We start from the raw sequence: 21,674 nt of genomic DNA on the forward strand, positions 1-21,674 counted from the left end.
CTAAGATGTCTTTAAGAGTCAAAATTATTTTGGAGGTCATCCAGTCCAACTTCCATCTAGGTATTATACCTCTCACATATAGTAGTCTTCAGAATTATAAAAATGTATAAAGTTATTTTTTTAAAAAACCTACATAAATAAAAGTTATCTATATATAGAAATATCTATTCAGCAATTCCATAATTTAAATCAAATTGGGTAGAATTTGGTCCCTTTCACCCCCACAGACCATATTTACACACTAACACATCGAGTTACATTTAAGCAATGAATAGTACCTGACTAAAATGGAGAACACAGTACTCTAACACAGTCCCTAATCTTTTTCATGAACATAAAATTGCAAATCACTTATATGAATTATATCTCAATGAAACTGTAAAAAAAAAAAATTATAAGTAAATTACTAACTTGGACTTTGGTCTCTCATTTTAAGGTTTGGTTCTGGAATGCAAATATGGTCTTTGAAAGTCCAATAAAACAAATCTTTTCTATAGACTGTGTATATATGCATAGCTTACAAGGACTATTGAATCCATTGGCATCACAAACAGGAGGATTGATGGAAAACCAAATGTGTCCAACATAGAAAATAATTCTTTATTTGGTCAAAAGTATAAAAGGTTTTACCTTATTTGAAATATGAAAAAGCTGAGTACTTGCAAGATATATGAAAATACTCAGCAGAGATACTATGAAAACTTCAATAACAAAGTAACTTTATTTCTCAAAAAAATTCTTTTAGGCCACAGTATATAACAGAACTTACTGCTATTTGAAATATCATTAAAATATAGGTTCATATATAGAAGAGATTATGTATCAGTAATACTACTTCACTGACAAAAAACCATGCCCCTTCTAGAAGATATATTCACGAGATCTCATTTCTAAAACTGTATTTTTCTCATTTCTAAAACAACTATATATCTGATCAAACCAATCTTACCAAAATCCCACAAATTATAAATCAATTAAAGTTTTGATTTCATTAATTTTAGCTTGTTTCACTTCACTGGCATTTGTTTTTTTTGTTCCAAAGGCTCCAGCTGCAAGTTCTCTCTTTGTATTTTGTATTTTCAGCATATTTTCTTCAACAGAGTCCTTCACAATAAACTTTAAAGGAAAAGAAAAAGGTAAATTGGTTAAGTATTTGTTAGATCACAATATTTAAAATCTTTAACATGCAGATCTTATAACATAGAAACCCACACCTGAAACCTATATGTTCATGTTGACCAATGTCACCCCAATAAATTTAATTTAAAGAAATGAAAACTTGAGAATATGAAAATATAGATTTACATTCTTGTAGTTTTGTGTAGCTTTCAAAAATGGTCAATAAGCCCTAGACAATTTGGCTCAATGGATAAAGTGTCAGCCTGCGGACTGAAGGGACCCAGGTTCAATTGGGTCAAAGGCACATACCCTGATTGCAGGCTCCTTCCTTCCCAGCCCAGGCCCTGGTCAGATTGTGCAGGAAGCAACCAATCCATGTGTTTCTCTCACATCAATATTTCTCTCTGTCTTTCCCTCTCTCTCGTCTACTCTCTCTAAAAAATCAATGGAAAAATATCCTCAGGTGAGGATTTAAAAAAACAACAGGTCAATAATAACCTATTAGAAACTATTTAGTTCCACCTTTTACCTGACTATACAGTGAGCATATTCAGAACATCTTACCTAATAATAGACAAACATGTAAATTGACCATCCCTCAGCTACGCTTACCAGCCAATCAGGAGAGTATGCAAATTAACACAACAAAGATGGCGGTTAATTTGCATACATAGGTGCGAGGTGGAGGAGCGAAGACTGAAGGCCCCAGCCGGAGCAAAGGCCTGGGTCCCGGGTGCCAGAGGAAAACCAGTGCTGGCAGCCAGGGGAAGGGAAGGACTATTGAATGAATCTCTTCGTGCAATGGGCCCCTAGTAATATAATAACTAGAGATGAAATTGCATTCCCTTATCACTCAATATTGTTTTCTGATACAAAAAATATGGCCATAAAGATATGTTACATCTTAAAACCCCATCATCAAATAAGACAGCACACACACACAAAAAAACAAACTTTAAAGGCAGCTCTGTAAGTGGAATAATAGCAAAAATAAATGTATCATTATATTTTAAAAGCTAAATGATATTTTCTCAGAAAAGCAAGGATAAGCCTTTATCTGGTATAATTCATAACATGAAAAAAATTAAGGAAAAGTGAATATCTCAACAGATGCTTAAGAAACACTTGATAAAATTCAACATTTATTCCTGATAAAAGAAAATCCACATTTACCTAGAAATAAATGTCCTCAACCACATTAAGGGCATCTACTAGAAACTTCCCCAAAACAACATATTTCATATAAAACAAAAGCATTTCCAACAGAGATAGAAACAAGTCAAAAATTGTTACTATCACTACTGCTGTCCAACACTATTAGAGATTCTGGTTACTGTAATAACTAAATTTGTTATGTATTGAGATACATAAAAAAAATTTAATGATGTGAATGTACTTAGGAGATACTACCTAAGTTCCTATATAGGAACACTCTTATTAAAAAGATAGTTATCAAGTTATCAAATTAATCATATATTCAATAAATCCCAAACAAGATTTCTTAAATGAGATTTGGTAACCTAAACCCAAAATGCAATTTAAGAGTAATAGTAATAACCAATAAAATATTCACAATGAAGGATAATGTGAGCACTTTGCCCCACTATCTGTCAAAATACCTATTTATATAAAGAGTCAGGGTCTATAACATCAAAAACGACCAAAGGGATGACTGAATGCCAGGCTGTGCACACAGCAGGCTCCGGTGGGCGGGAACAGGTGAGTGGGCTGAACTGCTGACCTCTTGGAGAGAGAGAGAAGCGGGGCTGATCAGCAGCTGCCGTGGGTGCTGGTCAGGCCCAGAGAGAGAAGCAGGGTCTGATCCACAGCCTCTGTGGCAGCTGCTGATCAGCCCTTGTCTCTATCTCTGGGCCTTGCCAGCAGCTACGCCTCTCTCTTTCTCTTCGAGAGGTCAGAAGTTCAGCCAGCTTGCCAGCAGCCTGGGGTGGCTGCTGATCAGCCCCACCTCTCTGATCAGACCTGACATAGGCCTGGAAACGCTGACTGGCATAGAAACTGACCAATCAGAACAAAATCTGGGTGAAGTGCGAGGAGCCAATGGCTGCCTAGGAGGCAGAGCTTTTGATGCTGACTGGCATAGAAACCGACCAATCAGAACCTAATCTGGGTGAAATGCGATGGCAGAACCTAAGGTGGGGGCTGAAGAGGGGTTTTAAGGGCAACAGCTGTTTGGTATAAGGCAGCCGTGGGCAAACTATGGCCCGTGGCCGGATTCGGCCCGTTTGAAATGAATAAAACTAAAAAAAAAAAAAAAAAAGACCGTACCCTTTTATGTAACGATGTTTACTTTGAATTTTTTTTTCTGATCTTTCTTTTTTTTTTTTTAATTAAATCTTTATTGTTCAGATTATTACATTTGTTCCTCTTTTTTCCCCCCATAACTCCCCTCCTCCCAGTTCCCACCCCACCCTCCGCCCTCACTCCCCACCCACTGTCCTCATCCATAGGTGCACGATTTTTGTCCAGTCTCTTCCCACATCTCCCATACCCCTTTCCCCCCCAAGAATAGTCAGTCCATTCCCTTTCTATGCCCCTGATTCTATTATGATCACCAGTTTATTTATTCACTTGATTCTTAGATTCACTTGTTGATAGATGCATGTTTGTTGTTCATAATTTGTATCTTTACCTTTTTCTTCTTCTTCCTCTTCTTAGAGGATACCTTTCAGCATTTCATATAATACTAGTTTGGTGGTGATGAACTCCTTTAGCTTTTCCTTATCTGTGAAGCTCTTTATCTGACCTTCAGTTCTGAATGATAGCTTTGCTGGATAAAGTAATGTTGGTTGTAGGTTCTTGGTATTCATCACTTTGAATATTTCTTGCCATTCCCTTCTGGCCTGCAAAGTTTCTGTTGAGAAATCAGCTGACAGTCGTATGGGTACTCCCTTGTAGGTAACTGAGTTTCTTTCTCTTGCTGCTCTTAAGAGTCTCTCTTTGTCTTTTGCTCTTGGCATTTTAATTATGATGTGTCTTGGTGTGGTCCTCTTTGGATTCCTTTTGTTTGGGGTTCTCTGCGCTTCCTGGACCTGTAAGTCTATTTCTTTCACCAGGTGGGGGAAGTTTTCTGCCATTATTTCTTCAAATAGGTTTTCAATATCTTGCTCTCTCTCATCTTCTGGCACCCCTATAATTCTGATGTTGGTACGCTTGAAGCTGTCCCAGAGGCTCCTTACACTATCTTCGTATTTTTGGATTCTTTTTTCATTTTGCTTTTCCGGTTGGGTGTTTTTAGCCTCTTCGCATTTCAAATCTTTGCCTTGATTCTTGCGGTCCTCTGGTCTGCTGTTGGGAGTCTGTATAATATTCGTTATTTCAGTCCGTGTATGTTTAATTTCTAGTTGGTTCTTTATCATAACATCGAGGGTCTCATTAGATTTGTTGAGGATCTCATTAAGTTTATCAGTGGCTTCTAGACAGTTCTTGAGAGACCTTAAAAGTGTGGTTCTGAACTGAATATCCTCCATTGACAGTTTTGTCCTGTTTCTTTGTTTCCGCATTTTTTTATGCTTTCTTGGTGCACCCCCTAGTGGTCTTTGTGTGCAGTCCTCCTGTAGTTAAGCCTTGATTGTTGTAGTTAATACTAGGGGGATTTGACCTCCAGGCCAGCTGGCTGTGAGAATCAGCTGTGTCTGCAGTGGGAAAACTTCTGTCCTCTAGGGAGGTGCTAATCTAGCCTTTGCCTGAGGCTATCCGGCAAATGGCTCTGCGCAGGGCTTGGGCGGGGCGGGTCCCCAGGGATCTACAGGGCGGGCCGGAGCAAGTAGTTATGGCTGCTCTCAGTTCCGTCCCTAGGGGCTCTGCCTCACAGAGTCCCAGCAACCGCTGCAAACCTTGGAGAGAAAGCTGCCTTCGAGTTCTGACCGAAGCCAGACAGTCCCGCTTCTCCCGTTTGAGTCTGGGTCCCTAGAGACTCGCCCGGATCTGGAGCTCAGAGTCTGAAACTCCCTCCCGATTGAAAACAACAACCGCGCCCTCCGCCTCCAGCCCGCTCCACGTGCACTCTGCACCTTAGTATTTCACTTCAGCACTGCGCCTCCTCTGAGTCTGGGTATGATATTCTCTTTCCTCCTAGTTGTAGAATTTCCACTCAGCCAGCCTTCCTGTGGCTCTGGATGATGTCCGTTCCGTCTTTTTGTTGTTTTTTGAAGTGGTTGTTCGAGGCAGCAATCTCCAGCGTTAACCTATGCCGCCATCTTGGTTTCTCCTTCAACTCTTTACTTTGAATTTATATTAGTTCACACAAACACTCCATCCATGCTTTTGTTCCGGCCCTCCGGTCCAGTTTAACACATTGTATGCAGGAAACGTGTTAACACGTTTTACATATTTATACGTTCTACCAGTGTAGTAGAGCGTGGGACATGTATTAATACATTTTTTATAGACTAGCGGTAGAATGCGGGTAACGTATAAATACGTAAACTAAAGTTATCATAATTTTACTGAACGTTGCCATTTGCGCAAAAAATTAGCAAAAATGGCCCACGCCACCTGTTAGCGCGCGATAAAAACTACCCGCAAACAATGTGTTAAGAACCCATTGTGGCCCTCGAGTCAAAAAGTTTGCCCACCCCTGGTATAAGGTGTAAGAAAGCAGTTCAATTTTTTAATGACCGGTTTTGCAGTATAGTGCATATGGCTGGCTAACAGGCCAGATATAGGGATTATGTATTTTTGTCTTCCAAGAGCATCTCCTCCTGCTGAAAAAGGCTTTTCCCCCCATTTAAGCAATCCTATCCTATATAATCTATCTATACTAATAAAAGGGTAATATGCTAATTAGACTGGGTCAACTGGCTATCTTCCGGACGACCGACTTCCTTCTGGACAAAGCCATGGTGGTGGGGGCCGAGGCAGAGGTAGTTGGGGGCGAGATCAGGCCAGCATGGAGGACAGTTGGGATCGAGATCAGGCCGGCAGGGGAGGGCCGTTGGGGGCAAGATCAGGCCAGCAGGGGAGGGCAGTTGGAGGCAACCAGGGGGGCAGAGGCAGTTAGGGGTGATCAGTCAGGCAGGCAGAGGGGTCAGTGGTTCTCAACCTTCCTAATGCCACAACCCTTTAATACAGTTCCTCATGTTGTGGTGACCCCCAACCATAAAATTATTTTCGTTGCTACTTCATAACTGTAATTTTGCTACTGTTATGAATCGTAATGTAAATATCTGATATGCGATATGTCTTTTCCGATGGTCACGACCCACAGGTTAAGAACCGCTGGTTAGCGGCAATCAGGCAGTCAGGCAGGTGAGTGTTTAGGAGCCAGTGGTTCCAGATTGCATGAGGGATGTCCGATTGGAGAGGGTGCAGGCTGAGCTGAGGGAACGCCCCCACACCCCTATGCACAAATATCGTGCACCGGGCCACTAATACTATATAAAACCATAGTAATTATACCAGTAATATTGTCCCAGCAATAGGATAAAAAGATCAATGGCCCAAGCTGGTTTAGCATCAGCCTGCAGACTGAAGGGTCTCGGTTTCGATTCTGGTCAAGGGCACATGCCTGGGTTGCGGGCTCGATCCCCAATAGGGGGGACATGCAGGAGGCAGCCAATTGATGATTCTTTCTCATCATTGATATTTCTACCCCTCTCTCTCTCTCCCTTCCTCTCTGAAATCAATGGGGAAAAAAGAGAGAGAGAGAGAGAGAGAGAGAGAGAGAGATCAGTGGAACAGAAGAGAGTCCACAAGAGACCCATGTAGTATGTATGATATAAGTGAAATTTCAAATCAAAAGAAAAAAAAGGATGGGCTTTTCAAAATAAATGGTAATGGAGCAAATGGGTCTTCATTTGAAAAAAGAATAAAATTAGAATCATATCATTAATCATAAATAACAAACAGTATTTCAAACAAATCAGAGGTAAATGTTAAGAGATTCAGTTTTAAAATTTGAAAATAAAGCCTTCTGTTCTAATTAAGACCTTAAAATCTGGAAGATAAAAAGAAAGAGGCTGACATGTTTTAATCATAAAAATGTTAAGACTTTCTCATGACAAAAAAACACACATAAAGTTCAAATATAAGCAAAAGCCTGGGATAAATCATGTTCAATATATATAACAAAACATTTAAAATCAGAATGTATGAAGAGATTTTTTTATACTATAAAATTGTATTTGTACTTTTTGAAAACTAGGCAAAAGATATAAACAAGCAAGTCCCAGAAAAAAATATTAACAAACAACAGATATGTGAAATATCCTCAAGGTCTTAGGTAAATGCAAATTAAAAGGTACTTTTTTGACCATCGCATAAGAATAAATTTACATAATTCTCATATCATAAAGTCTACTTTGAAAACAACATGAAAGTTATCTAATAAAAATAATAAATCCATAATTCTATTTCTTAACGTATCTTGAAGAAATATTTGTATATATGCACAGATGCATGTAATATAATGCTCATTATGGCACTGTTTTTATTAGCAAATAAATGGGACTGGCTAAAGAAATTATGATGTATCTATATGTAGGCATTAAAAAGAATGGGTTTGTAGAGTAGTCAAATTCAGAGACAGGAAGTAGAAGGGTGGTTGCCGGGGGGGAATAGGAAGGAATCATGAGTTAGGTTTAATGGGTATAGTCTCAGTGTGAGATGAAAAAGTTCTGAAGATGGATGGTGATTATGACTGCAACAATAATGTGAATATACTCACTACCACTGAATTGCACACTTAAAAATACTTTTTATTGCCCTAACCAGTTTGGCTAAGCGGATAGAGTGTCGACCTGTGGACTGAAAGGTACCAGGTTCGATTCCAGTCAAGGGCAAGTACCTTGGTTGCGGCAGCTGATTGATGTTTCTCTCTGATCTATGTTTCTAACTATCTATCCCTCTCCCTTCCTCTCTGTAAAAAATCAATAAAATATATTTTAAAAAAAATACTTTTTATTATTTTAAATACTACATTATGTAGATCTTACCACAACAGAAAACAAAAGAATAGGTTTGATCTAAATGTACATATATGAAAGTCTCCAATATATACTGTTAAGGGGGAAGATAGCATGTTGCAAAATAATAAAGTATGATCCCAGAAAAATTTTTTAATTTATTTTTATTGTTGAGAGTATTACAAATGCCCCTCATTTCCCCACCTTGTGCCCTCCTTCATCTGGCTCCCACCCTAGAGGTATACGTTAAGTAGGAAGATATGTAAATATAGAGAAAGGGATTTGAATAGCATATGTTAAACCATTGGTGGTGGTTTCCTCTGAAGAGAATAAAAGTGATATTCATTTTTTGCCTGGGCTAAAAATGTTTCATATTTGAAATATGAAAAAGCTGATTACTTACAAGATATATGAAAATACTCAGCAGAGATACTATGAAAACTTGAATAACAAAGTAACAAACCAGCTAGGGTCATTGATCTCTTTTTATCCTATTCCCGGGATAATATTACTGGTATAATTACTATGGTCTTATATAGTATATTTTGACAGTTTTTATATAGTATATTTTTAAACCAGAGGGAGATCATCTCTGCAGAGGCTGCTGTGAGGAGCAAGAGGTCCCAGCCCCACACCAGACCCCCACCCAGGGCCCCCGAGCTGGGAAGAAAAGTCCCCGTAACTTCGGGCTGTAAAAACCAGTTGGAATTGTAGCAGGGGGCCACGGAGGCTGCCAGAGACACAGGTGTCCCTCTTAAAGAGCCAGGTACAAATTTACGCAGATTTGCTTCCTCTCAGCTGCAGTGCCAGGAAGCGTTGAGGGACCCAGAAGCATATGGGGAGGGTCTGGCATGGGGCAGGAACTCGAAGATGGCTTTCAGGGGTCATTGTTCCTATGCCTAGACCTCCCCTGTCCCAGGGGTGATTGGCTTGGCAACCATATCCCGGAGTCCCCATAAACCTGGAGCACATGTGTTTGCTCTGCCCTGGTGATTCACTGAGACCCCACCCCATCCAATTTGCAGCTCCACCCAAGCTATTTGCAGCAGCCTTTACATATGAATGCTCTGTCCTGGTTTAGGCTTCAGGCTTTCCTAAAATCTTTCAAACAAGCTGCAGCTGGTGTCAGCATGGCCCATACCTATCAGTAAAAGGCCCATGACCTGGCACTGGCACCAGCATCAGCCTGCCTTGGTTCAAAGCTGGGTCTCACTTGGGCACTTCCAAATCCAATACAAATAGGAGGAGTCTGCATATCTCTCTGCTGCTCCTGCCAGGTGGCCCCAAGCAGTGGCTGACTTTGCACCTTCCTGCAGACCCCAGAGCCAGTATACCTGGTGGACAGCTTCAGACCATACCAGATTACAGCTCTACACATCCACAATCAACACACTCAAGGGCAGACTGAGTGAGCACCATAGCCCTACTGACGCAAGTCCTGCTCCATAGGGTTTTATCATGCACAGCAGCTCTTCCACTGTAGTTGCAACTGGTCCTCACAGCCAACTGGCCTGGAGGTCAATTCCTCCCAGTGACGCCAACAGCAATCAAGTCTCAACTACAACAAGACTCTGCACACAACCCACAAAGGGGTGCACCTGGAGTGCCCAGCTCAGGAGACTGGGAGGCTGAGCCACCGAGCCCTACGGGATACCTCTACACAAGGCCACTCTACCAACTCCAGGAGACATAGCAGCTCTACCCAATAAATAGAAACAAACACAGGGAACTGGCAAAAATGCAGAGACAAAGAAACATGTCACAAATGAAAGAAATGGAAGAAAGCAAACTAATGGATACAGAGTTCAAAACCACAGATATAAGATTATTCAAGGATCTTCATGAGAATGCCAAAGATAGAAAACGATCAGTCAGAAATTAAGCATACATTAACTAAAATAATAAATAATTTACAGGAATTCAACAGTAGAGTAGAGAATTCCGAGAATCAAATCAATGATTCAAAATTTGAGGAAGCAAAAAACACACAATCAGAAGAGCAAAAAGAGAAAAGAATACAAAAATATGAAGACAGTGTAAGGAGTCTCTGCGACAACTTCAAGCCAACCAACAGTCGCATTATGGGGGTGCAGAAGGAGAAGAGAGAAAGAGATTGAAAACCTATTTTAAGAAATAATGAGAGAAAACTTCCCCTACTTGGTGAAAGAAATAGACTTACAAGTCTTATATGAATATACACATTACTTATGGACATAGACAGGAAGCACAGAGTCCCAAACAAGAGGAACCCAAAAAGGAACACACCAAGACACATCATAATTAAAATGCCAAAGGTTAAAGACAAAGAATCTTAAAAGCAGCAAGAGAAAAGCAGTTAGTTACCTACAAGGGGCACCCATACAACTGTCAGCTGATTTCTCAACAGAAACTATGCAGGCCAGAAGGGAGTGGCAAAAAATATTCGAAGTGATGGATAGCACGGACCTACACCCAAGATTACTTTACCCAACAAAGCTATCATTTAGGGGGAGAAACCAAGATGGTGGCATAGGTAAACACCTGAAATTGCTGCCTCGCACAACCACTTCAGAAATACAACTAAAAGACAAAACGGACATCATCCAGAACCACAAGAAGGCTGGCTGAGTGGAAATTCTACAATTATAAAGAAAGAGAAAAGCACACTGAGGCTCAGAGGAGGTGCAGAGGTAAAGTGCAGAGGTACGGAGGCGTGGGGAAAGGGCTGTCAACTGAGGACACGGTTGTCTTTTTCAATCGGGAGGGAGGCACAAGCTCCCAACAGCCCTGAACTCCAGTTCTGGGTGAGTCTCTGGGGACCCAGAATCATACGGGGAGAAACTGGACTGTCTGGCATCGGGCAGAACTCGAGGGCGGCTTTCTCTCAGAGGTGTTTGCAGCGATTACCAGGACACTGAGACCCGGGGCCTCTTAGGGCAGGACTGAGGATCAGCCATAGCTGTTTGCTCCACCCTGTTGACTCCCTGAGATCCTGTCCCACCCAAACTGTGCGCAGAGGCTTTTGGATATGAATGGCCTGGCCCTTTGCAATCTAAAATTACCTAACAAACTGCAGCTGGATCAGAGAGACCCAGAACATCCAAAAGAAGGCCCAAGGCCCCACAGCAGCTTGCACTGCTTCACAGCTGGGCCTCATCTGGGCACTTCCAAATCCCAAACAAAGAAGAGGAATCTGCAGATCTCTCTGTAGCTCCTGCTGGGTAGCCTCAGGCAGAGGCTAAATTAGCACCTCCTTAGAGATCCAAGTGCTAGTGTACCCCATGGTCAGAGTGGGACCATCCAGATTACAACTCCTCAGATCCATAAGGGACACACTCAGGGGCAGACTCAGTGAGCACCAAAGCCCCACTGAAGCAAGTCTTGCCCCAGAAGGGTGTCTCCAGCACAGAAGTTCTCCCACCATAGACACAGCTGATTCTCATAGCCAATTGGCCTGGAGGTCAATTCCTCCCAGTGATACCTACAACAATAAAGGCTTAACTACAACAAGACTGTGCACAAAGCCCACAAAGGGGTGCACCAAGAGTGTCCACCTCAGGTAATAGGAGAGGCTGAGCTACTGGGCCCTATAGGACACCTAGCACAGAAAGCCACTCTATCAACACAGGGAAGCAGCCAAAATGCGGAGACAAAGAAACAGGTCACAAATGACAGAAATGGACGAAAGCAAACTACTGGATTTAGAGTTCAAAACCACAGTTATAAGGTTTTTCAAGAATTTTCTAGAAACCGTCGATAAATTTAGTAAGACCCTCAATAAGTCTAGTGAGACTCGAGGATATGAAAAAGGACCCACTAGAAATTAAGCATACACTGACTGAAATAAAGTATATTATACAGAGATTCAACAGCAGACTAGAGGATCCCAAGAATCAAGTAAAAGATTTGAAGTACAAAGAAGTAAAAAACACCCAACCAGAAAAGCAAAAAGGAAAAAGAATCCAAAAATACGAAGATAGTGTAAGGAGCTTCTGGGACAACTTCAAGCGTACCAACATCCGAACATCCGAATTATGGGGGTGCCTAAAGAAGACAGAGAGCAAGATACTGAAAACCTATTTGATGAAATAATGACAGAAAACTTCCCCTACCTGGTGAAAGAAATAGACTTCAAGTCCAGGAAGCACACAGAACCCCAAACAAAAGGAATCCAAAGAGGACCACACCAAGACACATCATAATTAAAATGCCAAGAGCAAAAGACAAAGAGACAATCTTAAAAGCAGCAAGAGAAAGACAGTCAGTTACCTACAAGGGAGTACCCATATGAATGTCAGCTGATTTCTCAACAGAAACTTTGCAGGCCAGAAGGGAGTGACAAGAAATATTCAAAGTGATGAATACCAAGAACCTACAACCAAGATTACTGTACCCAGCAAAGCTATCATTCAGAATTGAAGGTGACATAAACAGCTTCACAGATAAGAAAAAGCTAAAGGAGTTCATCACCACCAAACCAGTATTATATGAAATGCTGAAAGATATTCTTTAAGAAGTGGAAGAAGAAAAAGGTAAAGATAAAAATTATGAACAACAAATACATATCTATCAACAAATGAATCTAAAAATCAAGTAAATAAAAAATCTGATGAACAGAATAAACTGGTTCTAAAATATAATAGAATCAGGGGCATAGAAAGGGAGTGGACTGACAATTCTCAGGGGGAAAGGGGTGTGGGGGGTGCAGGAAGAGACTAGACAAAAATCGTACACGTATGGATGAGGACAGTGGAGGGGGAGGGGCAAAGGCAGAGAGTGGGGTGGGAACCGAGTGGAGGGGAGCTATGGGGGGAAGGAACGACTGTAATAATCTGAACAATAAAGATTTAAAAAAAAAAAAAGCTATCATTTAGAATTGAAGGTCAGATAAAGAGCTTCACAGATAAGAAAAAGCTAAAGGAGTTCATCACCACCAAACCAGTATTACATGAAATGTTGAAGGGTATTCTTTAAGAAGAGAAGGAAAAAGAGGAGGAGGAGGAGGAGGAGGAGGAGGAAGGAAAATATGAACAATAAAATGGCAATAAATACATTTCTATCAACGATTAAATCTAAACATCAAAATAAATAAGAAATCTAATGAACAGAATAAACTGGTGAATAAAATAGAATCAGAGGCATGGAAATGGAATAGAATGATTTTCAGAGGCAAGAGTGTGGGGGGTGGAAAGAGATTAAACAAAGATCTTACATGCATATATGCATTACCTATGGACATAGATTAGTGGTCAGCAAACCGAGGCTCGCGAGCCACATGCGGCTCTTTGGCCCCTTGATTGTGGCTCTTCCACAAAATACCACGTGCGGGCACCCATATACAGTGTGATTGAAACTTCGTAGCCCATGTACAGAAGTCGGTTTTTGGCCTGGACGAGTCTATTTTGAAGAAGTGGCATTAGAAGAAGTGGGTGTGGACATATATAGAGGACAAACGAAAGGAGATAGACGAAACAAGTATACAAGAAAGTGTGGATGGAAGAGTTGGAAGGGTCAACCTCAGCGAACGTACCTCAATTAGATTGAGGACGTTTTTAGCAAAGGCCAGATTAGGAGTACCCTAATTAAGTTAATAACAATGTACCTACCTATATAGTTTAAGTTTAAAAAATTTGGCTCTGAAAAGAAATTTCAATCGTTGTACTGTTGATATTTGGCTCTGTTGACTAATGAGTTTGCCGACCACTGACATAGACAATAGGGTGGCAAACACCTGGGGTGGGGCGGGAACTGGGTGGAGGGGAAAAAGAGGGGCATCTATAATACTCTCAATAATAAAGATTTTAAAAAAAATTTTAAATACATATACAAATGTGTATATTTACTTTTAAATTTTAAATAATCATGCATTATTTGTATAACTTGGAAACCCTTAAAACTTAATTTTAAGATAAATGGCTTCAAAACTCACTTTTGTGATGATGACTTCTTGCTTCTGGCCAAGTCTATGGCATCTGTCAAAGCACTGATCTTCAGCAGCTGGATTCCAGGCCTAATAAACAAAACATGATCTGCTTTATTTCAGTATTCATTCACCATTTTCCCCCCATATTTTTAACCTTCATCCGAGGATATTTTTTCATTAATTTTAGAGAAGAAGGTAGAGGAGGAGAGAGAGAAATATTAATGTGAGAGAAAAGCACCAATGTCCCCACCACCACCCCAGTATGCACTATGACCAGGGATCAAACACACAACCTGGGTATGTGCCCTGACCAGGAATCAAACCTGCAATCTTTGGTGTACAGGATGATGCTCCAACCAATTGAGCCACAAATACTGACATTATAAATACTGTGGGACAAAGAATCCACACTCCCGACCTGGCTGGCATGGCTCAGTGATTGAGCTTCAACTTATGAACCAGGAGGTCACAGTTCAAATCCTGGTCAGGGCACGTGCCCAGGTTGCCATTTTGATCCCTAGTGTGGAGCATGCAGGAGGCAGCCAATCAATGATTCTCATCATTGACGTTTCTCTTTCTCTCTTCCTCTCTGAAATCAATAAAAATGTATTTTTAAAAATCTACACTCCCCTCAGACTTCCAAACACTACTTTGATAGGCAAGTACTCTCCCCAATTGTTTCACCCCAGTACTTCTAGTATTTAATGCAGGGCCTGATACAAAGAAAGCACACAGTGTAAATGATTGTTGATTAATCACATACTATTTTCTAATTTTCCCCCCATTTTAAAGTAGAACTATGTCTGTTTAACAGAGAGAAAAAAAGTTTACATATCCTTTTAAATAACTTAATTTGTATCAGAAAAGAGGTAATAGGGTCCACTTATGAAAAATTTTTTTCTCCTTTTGCTGGTCTTTGGTGTTTTTTTTTTTTCACTTTCCTCCACTCATTAAAAAAACAAAAAAGATTTCAGGAATAATCAAACATCCAAAAAATTCAGATTTTATTGATGCAATTTTCTTTCTTTTCTTTTTCTTTTCTTTTTAAATTCTTTATTAGTTAAGGAATTACAAATGTGTCATCATCCCTCCCATTAACCTGCATCCTCTCCCCCCCCCCCCCCACTCATGCTCTCATCCCCCTGTTGTCCGTGTCCATTGGTTTGGCTTATATGCATGCATACAAGTCCTTTGGTTGATCTCTTCCCCTTACCCCCACCCTCCCCTACTTTCCCTCTGGGGATTAATAGTCTGATCGCTGTTTCTCTGTCTTTGGATCTGTCCCTGTTCATCAGTCTATTTTGTTCTCTATATTCCACAAATGAGTGAGATCATGTAGTATTTATCTTTCTCTGACTGGCTTATTTCACTTAGCATAATGCTCTTCAGTTCCATCCAAGCTGTTGCAAAAGGCAAGAGTTCCTTCTTTTTTACCACAGCGTAGTATTCCATTGTGTAGATGTACACAGTTTTTTAATCCACTCATCTGCTGATGGGCACTTAGGCTGTTTCCAAATCTTAGCTATGGTGAATTTTGCTGCTATGAACATAGGGGTGCATATATCCTTTCTGATTGGTGTTCCTGGCTTCTTGGGATATAGTCCTAGAAGTGGGATCACTGGGTCAAATGGGAGTTCCATTTTTAGTTTTTTGAGGAAGCTCCATACTGTTTTCCACAGTGGCTGCACCAGTCTGCATTCCCACCAGCAGTGTAGACAGGTTCCTTTTTCTCCAGATCCTTTCCAACACTTGTTGTTTGTTGATTTGTTGATGATAGCCATTCTGACAGGTGTGAGATGATAACGCATTGTCATTTTGATTTGCATCTGTATCTATATTTGAAATCAGTTTGACTTCAAAACTGAACTAAAAAAGTAAGATTAGCTCTAACATAAGAATTATCACAAACTGTCTTATGGTGAAGAATAAAACAGTGAATCAATTAAAAAGGAAGAATAACCGAAAAGATACAAAGTTCTGCAGTCTATAAAGATAGGGAGAGGAAGAAAATGGCAGCCAAATAGGCAGACATGTCATGCATCTTCGCCCAGGGCCAGACTGGAAAAAGCAACTAAATTGGAGAACATCCACCCAGAATTATCAAATTAGAAACAGCTGAGAACATAATTTTAAATAAGGAAGGGCAAAGGATGCCTGGAGAATGGTAGGAATGGGGATCTGTGCTAGAGAGGGATATCTGACCTCTGTGCCGAGAGGGTGAGGTGGAGGCTGCATTGCACCAAAGCAGTGTCACCTTAGCAACAGGCATAATACCCAATTGTGAAAAAGTAAAAACCCCAAGGCTGCTAGTGCCTGGGCAGTTTACCTGGGATCACAGTCGCAGGGAACTGCGCCCCAAAAGACAGCCTGAAAAGCAACCCAAGTGGTTCAGTGCCATGGGGAGAGAAACCCACAGTTACATGGTTGTTTTGCTTTCGTTTTGTTTTGTCTTTACTTTTATTTGCTAAACCCAGATTATAGGACTTTTCAGTTAAAAAAACTCACCCTAGGCTCTGGTGCAGGGAGAGGTATGGATTTGTAGAGCCCGAGGAGAGGCAGGGTAGTGAGACCTGGCCAGACTCTTCCTAACTCTCTAAACCAGTGGTTCTCAACCTGTGGGTCGTGACCCCTTTGGGGGTCAAACGACCCTTTCACAGGAGTCGCCTAAGACCATTGGAAAACACATATATAATTACATATTGTTTACAGTAGCAAAATTACAGTTATGAAGTAGCAACGAAAATAATTTTATGGTTGGGGGTCACAACATGAGAAACTGTATTAAAGGGTCGCGGCATTAGGAAGGTTGAGAACCACTGCAAACCCAAGTGGCCATTTCTCCCCAGAAGAGCTAGCCCTTCCCAGTGGCCTCAAGGTAGGGAATACAGCCTGCCACATCCTGCCTGCATTCTGAGCTATACAAAGGAAACAAAGGTTCTGAATAGCCCCCAAAGAGCCCTCAGTGGCTGGGTTGGAAGAGGTGCTGGTGCACCCCACTGTTCTGGGAACCTGACTAATAAAAACACCAGGCTGCCAGCCAAACCCACTGGTCTCCATACAAGGATCTCTCTCTGACCAACAAAGGCCAGAGCTATATTTTGGGCCACTCTCGGAGGAGTGGCCCTGGGTCAGGAAAAATACATCCATCTGATCCCCAGATAGAGAAACAGCACCAACCCCACTTAAGCCCCGACAGAAACAGATGCTTGAGTAATTAAGATTGACAGCTGGCAGACAGGCAAAGCATGCAGACTGGTACCGCCTGCTTGCAGTCAATGCCTGTGGAGATAGACACAAGCAGAGGAGCCGTGGATAGCTTGGAGATTCAACATGGTGCTAATCGCCAAAGACAGTGACTGACAGTGGTCAGGAACTAACTACCTAACCGGAAGCCCAGAATTGGCAGAAAGAGTAGGGTTCTAACGGGCATTAAAACACAGCTAAAGCGAATGACATTTTTAACCCTTTGCGGTCCAATTTTATTTTTGGAATTCAAACAGTCTGGTCCAAATTAACTGAGGGGATTGAATGTTGAACCAGTTTGCGGTGTTGACCTCAGCCTCGACGTTGGACCTGCTACTAGCGCCTGGTCTGTCGAGTCAGCCTTGACGTTGGACCGAAAAGGGTTAATATTTTTAAAAAATTTTGAATTTCTTTAGTATTATGTATTTATTTTTTGTTATTCTATTTTATTTATTTTCACCTTTTCTTCCTTGCTTCTCCCTTTTTCATCCTGTTTTTCTTCTACTTTCCCCACTTCAGCTTTTACCTTTTCTTTCTCTTTACCACTTGTTAAAAAGTAATTTTCTTTATCTGCTTTACTGATGTGTTATTATTATTGTAGTCTCATTGGCTTATTCATATATCTAATCTCCTCTTCCCTGCTCCTATTCCATTTCCCCTTCTCTTTTCTGTTTTTTAAGCACTCAATATTATTTCCCCTCTCCTCTCTTGCTCCTTTCTCCTCCTAATTTTTTTAATTAGTTTCACTTCCTAAATTCAGGCCTATCTGCTCTCTCCTCTATTCTCCTTTTCAAAAATTAAAAAATAAATACACATTTTTTCTTCTTATCCACTCTTTTTCTTCCTCTTTTTTAAACAGTGGTTCTTCCCCTATTCATCCATCTCCTTAACCCTTTTTTCTGCATTTAAGCTCTGCCTCTACAGATTCTGACCCTGCTTCTTCTGGGTGTGTTTTGTTTGTGCTTTTGGGTTTATTTGTTTGTTTTGTTGTGTTGTCTCTCCATAGTCTTTCCTTTTTTTCTTTTTCTTCTTTTTTTTTTCTTTTCTTGCGATCTTTTTTGCTCTCTTTCCTCTCTCCTAATTCTCTTTCCTCTGGTGGCCACTCCTATTGGGGTTATAGGTGTCTTGTGTAAAGTGTTCTGTTCCTTTTGTGTCATGTCTTATGTTTTATTTTGTGCTGTTCAGTCAGCACCTCCATAATGGTTGGCATGACATGGTAGAGAGAGAGCCACATAACCAGACACCCGGAGAGGAGACTCCATCCATGAATGAGACAATAACACTCAAGACACAAATATAAGAAGAGAACCCATATATTCCAAGTAGGGGCCATCCTAGATTGCCCATCCCAAAAGACTGGAAAGACTGCACCACTAAGTCCTACAAAACATCTATTGTATAAGACAAACTCAAAAAATCTAGGTGGCATAACAGTTTGATATGTAGAAATAATCACAGAGGAACAACAAATATGGGGAGATAAAGAAATAAACCACCTTCAAAAAAAAGGGAAGAAACACCAGAAAGAAAAAAAAAATGAAGTGGAGGCAAGCTATTTGTTAGAGAAAGAATTAAGAGCAATGGTTATAAGGACACTGAAAAGGATGAAAGACAATTTCAATTACGTGTAAGAATCAAGAGGAAATGAAGACAAATCAAGGGGAAATGAAGAATGACACAGCCAAAATAAAAAACACAATGAAAAGTTTCAACAGTACACTAGAAGCTGCTGAGGACCGCATCAGTGAGTTACAAGACAAGGTAGAAAAAAACACCCCAACCCTAGCTGGTTTGGGTCAGTGGACAGAGCATTGGCTTGTGCACTGAGGGATCCCAGGTTCCATCCCAGTCAAGGGGACATGCCTAGGTTGCGGGCTTGATCCCCAGTGTGGGGTGTGCAGGAGGCAGCCTATCAATGATTCTCTCTCAGCACTGATGTTTCTATCTCTTTCCTTCTTCCTTCCTCTCTAAAATCAATAAAAAAAATATCTTTAAAAAACCACCCAAGCATAGTAGCAACTGAAGAGAAAACTTAAAAAGCAAGAGGAGAGCCTAAGGGAGCTTAGGGATAATATGAAATGAAACAAAATCCACATAATAAGGGAGCCAGAAGGAGAAGAAGTGGAGCAAGGAATAGAAAATCTGTTTGAAGAAATAATGACAGAAAACTTCACTGATGTTGGGAAGAATAAAACCACACAAGTCCAAGAAGCACATAGAGTCCCAAACTAGATGAACCAAAAAAGACTGATACCAAGACACATCATAATTAAGTGGCAAATATCAACGACAAAGTAAGAATCTTAAAGGCTGCCAGAGAGAGACAGAAAATTACCTAAAAGGGATTTCCCAATAGAATATCCACTGATTTCTCAACAGAAACACATCAGGCCAAAAGGAAATGGAATGAAATATACAAAGTCATGCAAAGCAAGGGACTGAATCCAAGAATACTATACCCAGCAAGGCTATCATTCAAAATTGAAGGTGAAATCAGGAGCTTTGCAGACAAAAAAGGGCTAAGGAAGTTTATTACCACCAAGCCAGAAAAGCAAGAAATGCTAAAGGGACTGCTATAAAAATTAGAAATAGAAAGGGAAGAAGGAATAAAAATGGCGACAAACAAGTACCTATCAATATTAACATTAAACATAAATGGATTAAATGCTCTAATCAAAAGATATAGGGTTGCTGAACAGATAAGAAAATATGACCCATACAAATGCTGCCTAAAAGAAACCCACCTCAGAACAAAGGGCTCATAAAGACTGATAGTGAAGGAATAGAAAAAAATTTTTCAGGCAAATGGAAATGAGAAAAAAATTGGGCTAGCAATACTTATATCTGAAAAATAGACCTCAAAGTGAAGGCCATCACAAGAGATAAGGAGGGCCGCTTCATAATACTAAAGGGAGCAATTCAACAAGAGCATATAACTCTGGTAAACATATATGCACCCAATACAGGGGCACTCAAATACATAAAAAAAACTCTGGAAGAGATCAAGGGAGAGATTGACAGCAATACAATCATAGTAGGGGACTTTAATACCCCATTGACATCACTGGGTAAATCCTCTAAACAAACAATCAGCAAAGAAACAGCAATCCTAAATGACTCACTAGATTAGATGGAATTAACTGACATCTTCAGAGCATTTCACCCCAAAGCAACATTCTTCTCAAGTGCACATGGGACATTTAAAAAAAAAATGACATATTAGGACACAGGCAAAGTCTCTTCAAATTCAAGAAGATAGAAATCATATCAAGCATCTCTCAGATCACAATGGCATAAAATTAGAAACCAACTATAATAAAAACCAGGGAAAAATATCAAACACTTGGAGGCTAAACAGCATGGTATTAAATAATGATTGGGTTACCAAAGAGATCAAAGAAGAAATAAAAAGCATCCTGGAAATAAATGACAACGAAAACACATTAATCCAAAATCTATGGGACATAGTGAAAACAGTCCTGAGAAGGAAGTTCATAGCTCTACAGGCCTACCTCAAAAAACAAGAAAAAATGGTAATAAATTTTTTAATCCCACAACATAAAGAACTAGAAAGAAGGCAACAAGAAAAGCCCAGAGTAAGCAGAAGGAAGAAAATAATAAAGACAGAGCAGAAATTAATGGCATAGAGACCAAAAAAAACCCCCACAAAAATCAATAAAACCAAGAGCTGGTTCTTTGAAAGGATAAAAAAGATTGATGAACCTCTAGCCAGGCTCACCAAGAAGCAAAGAGAGAGGACCCAAAAATAAAATCAGAAATGAAAGAGGTGAAATAACAACTGACCTGACAGATATACAAAGGATTGTCAAAAAATACTACAAACAACTCTCCTTCAACAAACTGGACAAGCTTGATGAAACAGACATATTCCTAGAAAAACACTACCTTCTTAACTCAATCAGGAGGAAACAAAAAACCTCAATAGGCTGGTAACTACTGATGAAACTGAAACAGTAATCAAAAAACTTCCAGCAAACAAAAGCCTTGGACCGGATGGCTTCACATGGGAGTTTTACCAAACATTCAAAGAAGAACTAAAACCTATCCTTCTCAGACTATTCAAAAAAATTCAAGAAGAAGGCACACTTCCAAGCTCTTTCTATGAAGCCAGCATTACTGTAATCCCAAAACCAGATAATTACACTATAAAGAAAGAATTACAGGCCAATATCCCTGATGAACATAGATGATAAAGTCCTCAACAAAATTCTAGCAAATCAGATCCAGCATTACATTAGAAAGATCATACATCATGACCAAGTGGGATTTATTCCAGGGATGCAAAGCTGGTACAATATCTGCAAATCAATAAACGTGATACATCACATAAACAAATTGAGAGACAAAAATCACATAATCATTTCAATGGATGCAGAAAAGGCATTTAACAAAGTCCAAAATCCTTTTCTGATAAAAATGCTCAGCAAAGTGGGAATAGTGGGATCATACCTCAGCATAATAAAAGT

At 40.2% G+C, this 21,674-nt stretch overlaps 1 protein-coding gene across 5 annotated transcripts in view; it reads right to left on the reverse strand.

Annotated features, from left to right (window-relative positions):
* Positions 1–355: 355 nt before the first annotated feature.
* HLTF (helicase like transcription factor) overlaps positions 356–21,674 on the reverse strand; it is a 169,386-nt gene continuing 148,067 nt past the window's right edge. For 3 of the 5 annotated variants that reach the window (XM_036348324.1, XM_036348322.1, XM_036348323.1), the window contains 2 exons: positions 13,951–14,031; positions 356–1,116 (listed from right to left, as the gene is read on the reverse strand). In XM_036348324.1, the coding sequence (XP_036204217.1) occupies positions 964–1,116; positions 13,951–14,031 (234 nt within the window). In that variant the 3' untranslated portion in view covers positions 356–963. Of the gene's footprint in view, positions 1,117–13,950; positions 14,051–21,674 lie in introns of those variants that run through there. The other 2 variants (XR_004973922.1, XM_036348325.1) reach the window with 2 other exon arrangements.

Source organism: Myotis myotis, unplaced genomic scaffold, assembly GCF_014108235.1.
Source record: "Myotis myotis isolate mMyoMyo1 unplaced genomic scaffold, mMyoMyo1.p scaffold_m19_p_2, whole genome shotgun sequence".
Lineage (NCBI taxonomy): Eukaryota > Metazoa > Chordata > Mammalia > Chiroptera > Vespertilionidae > Myotis > Myotis myotis.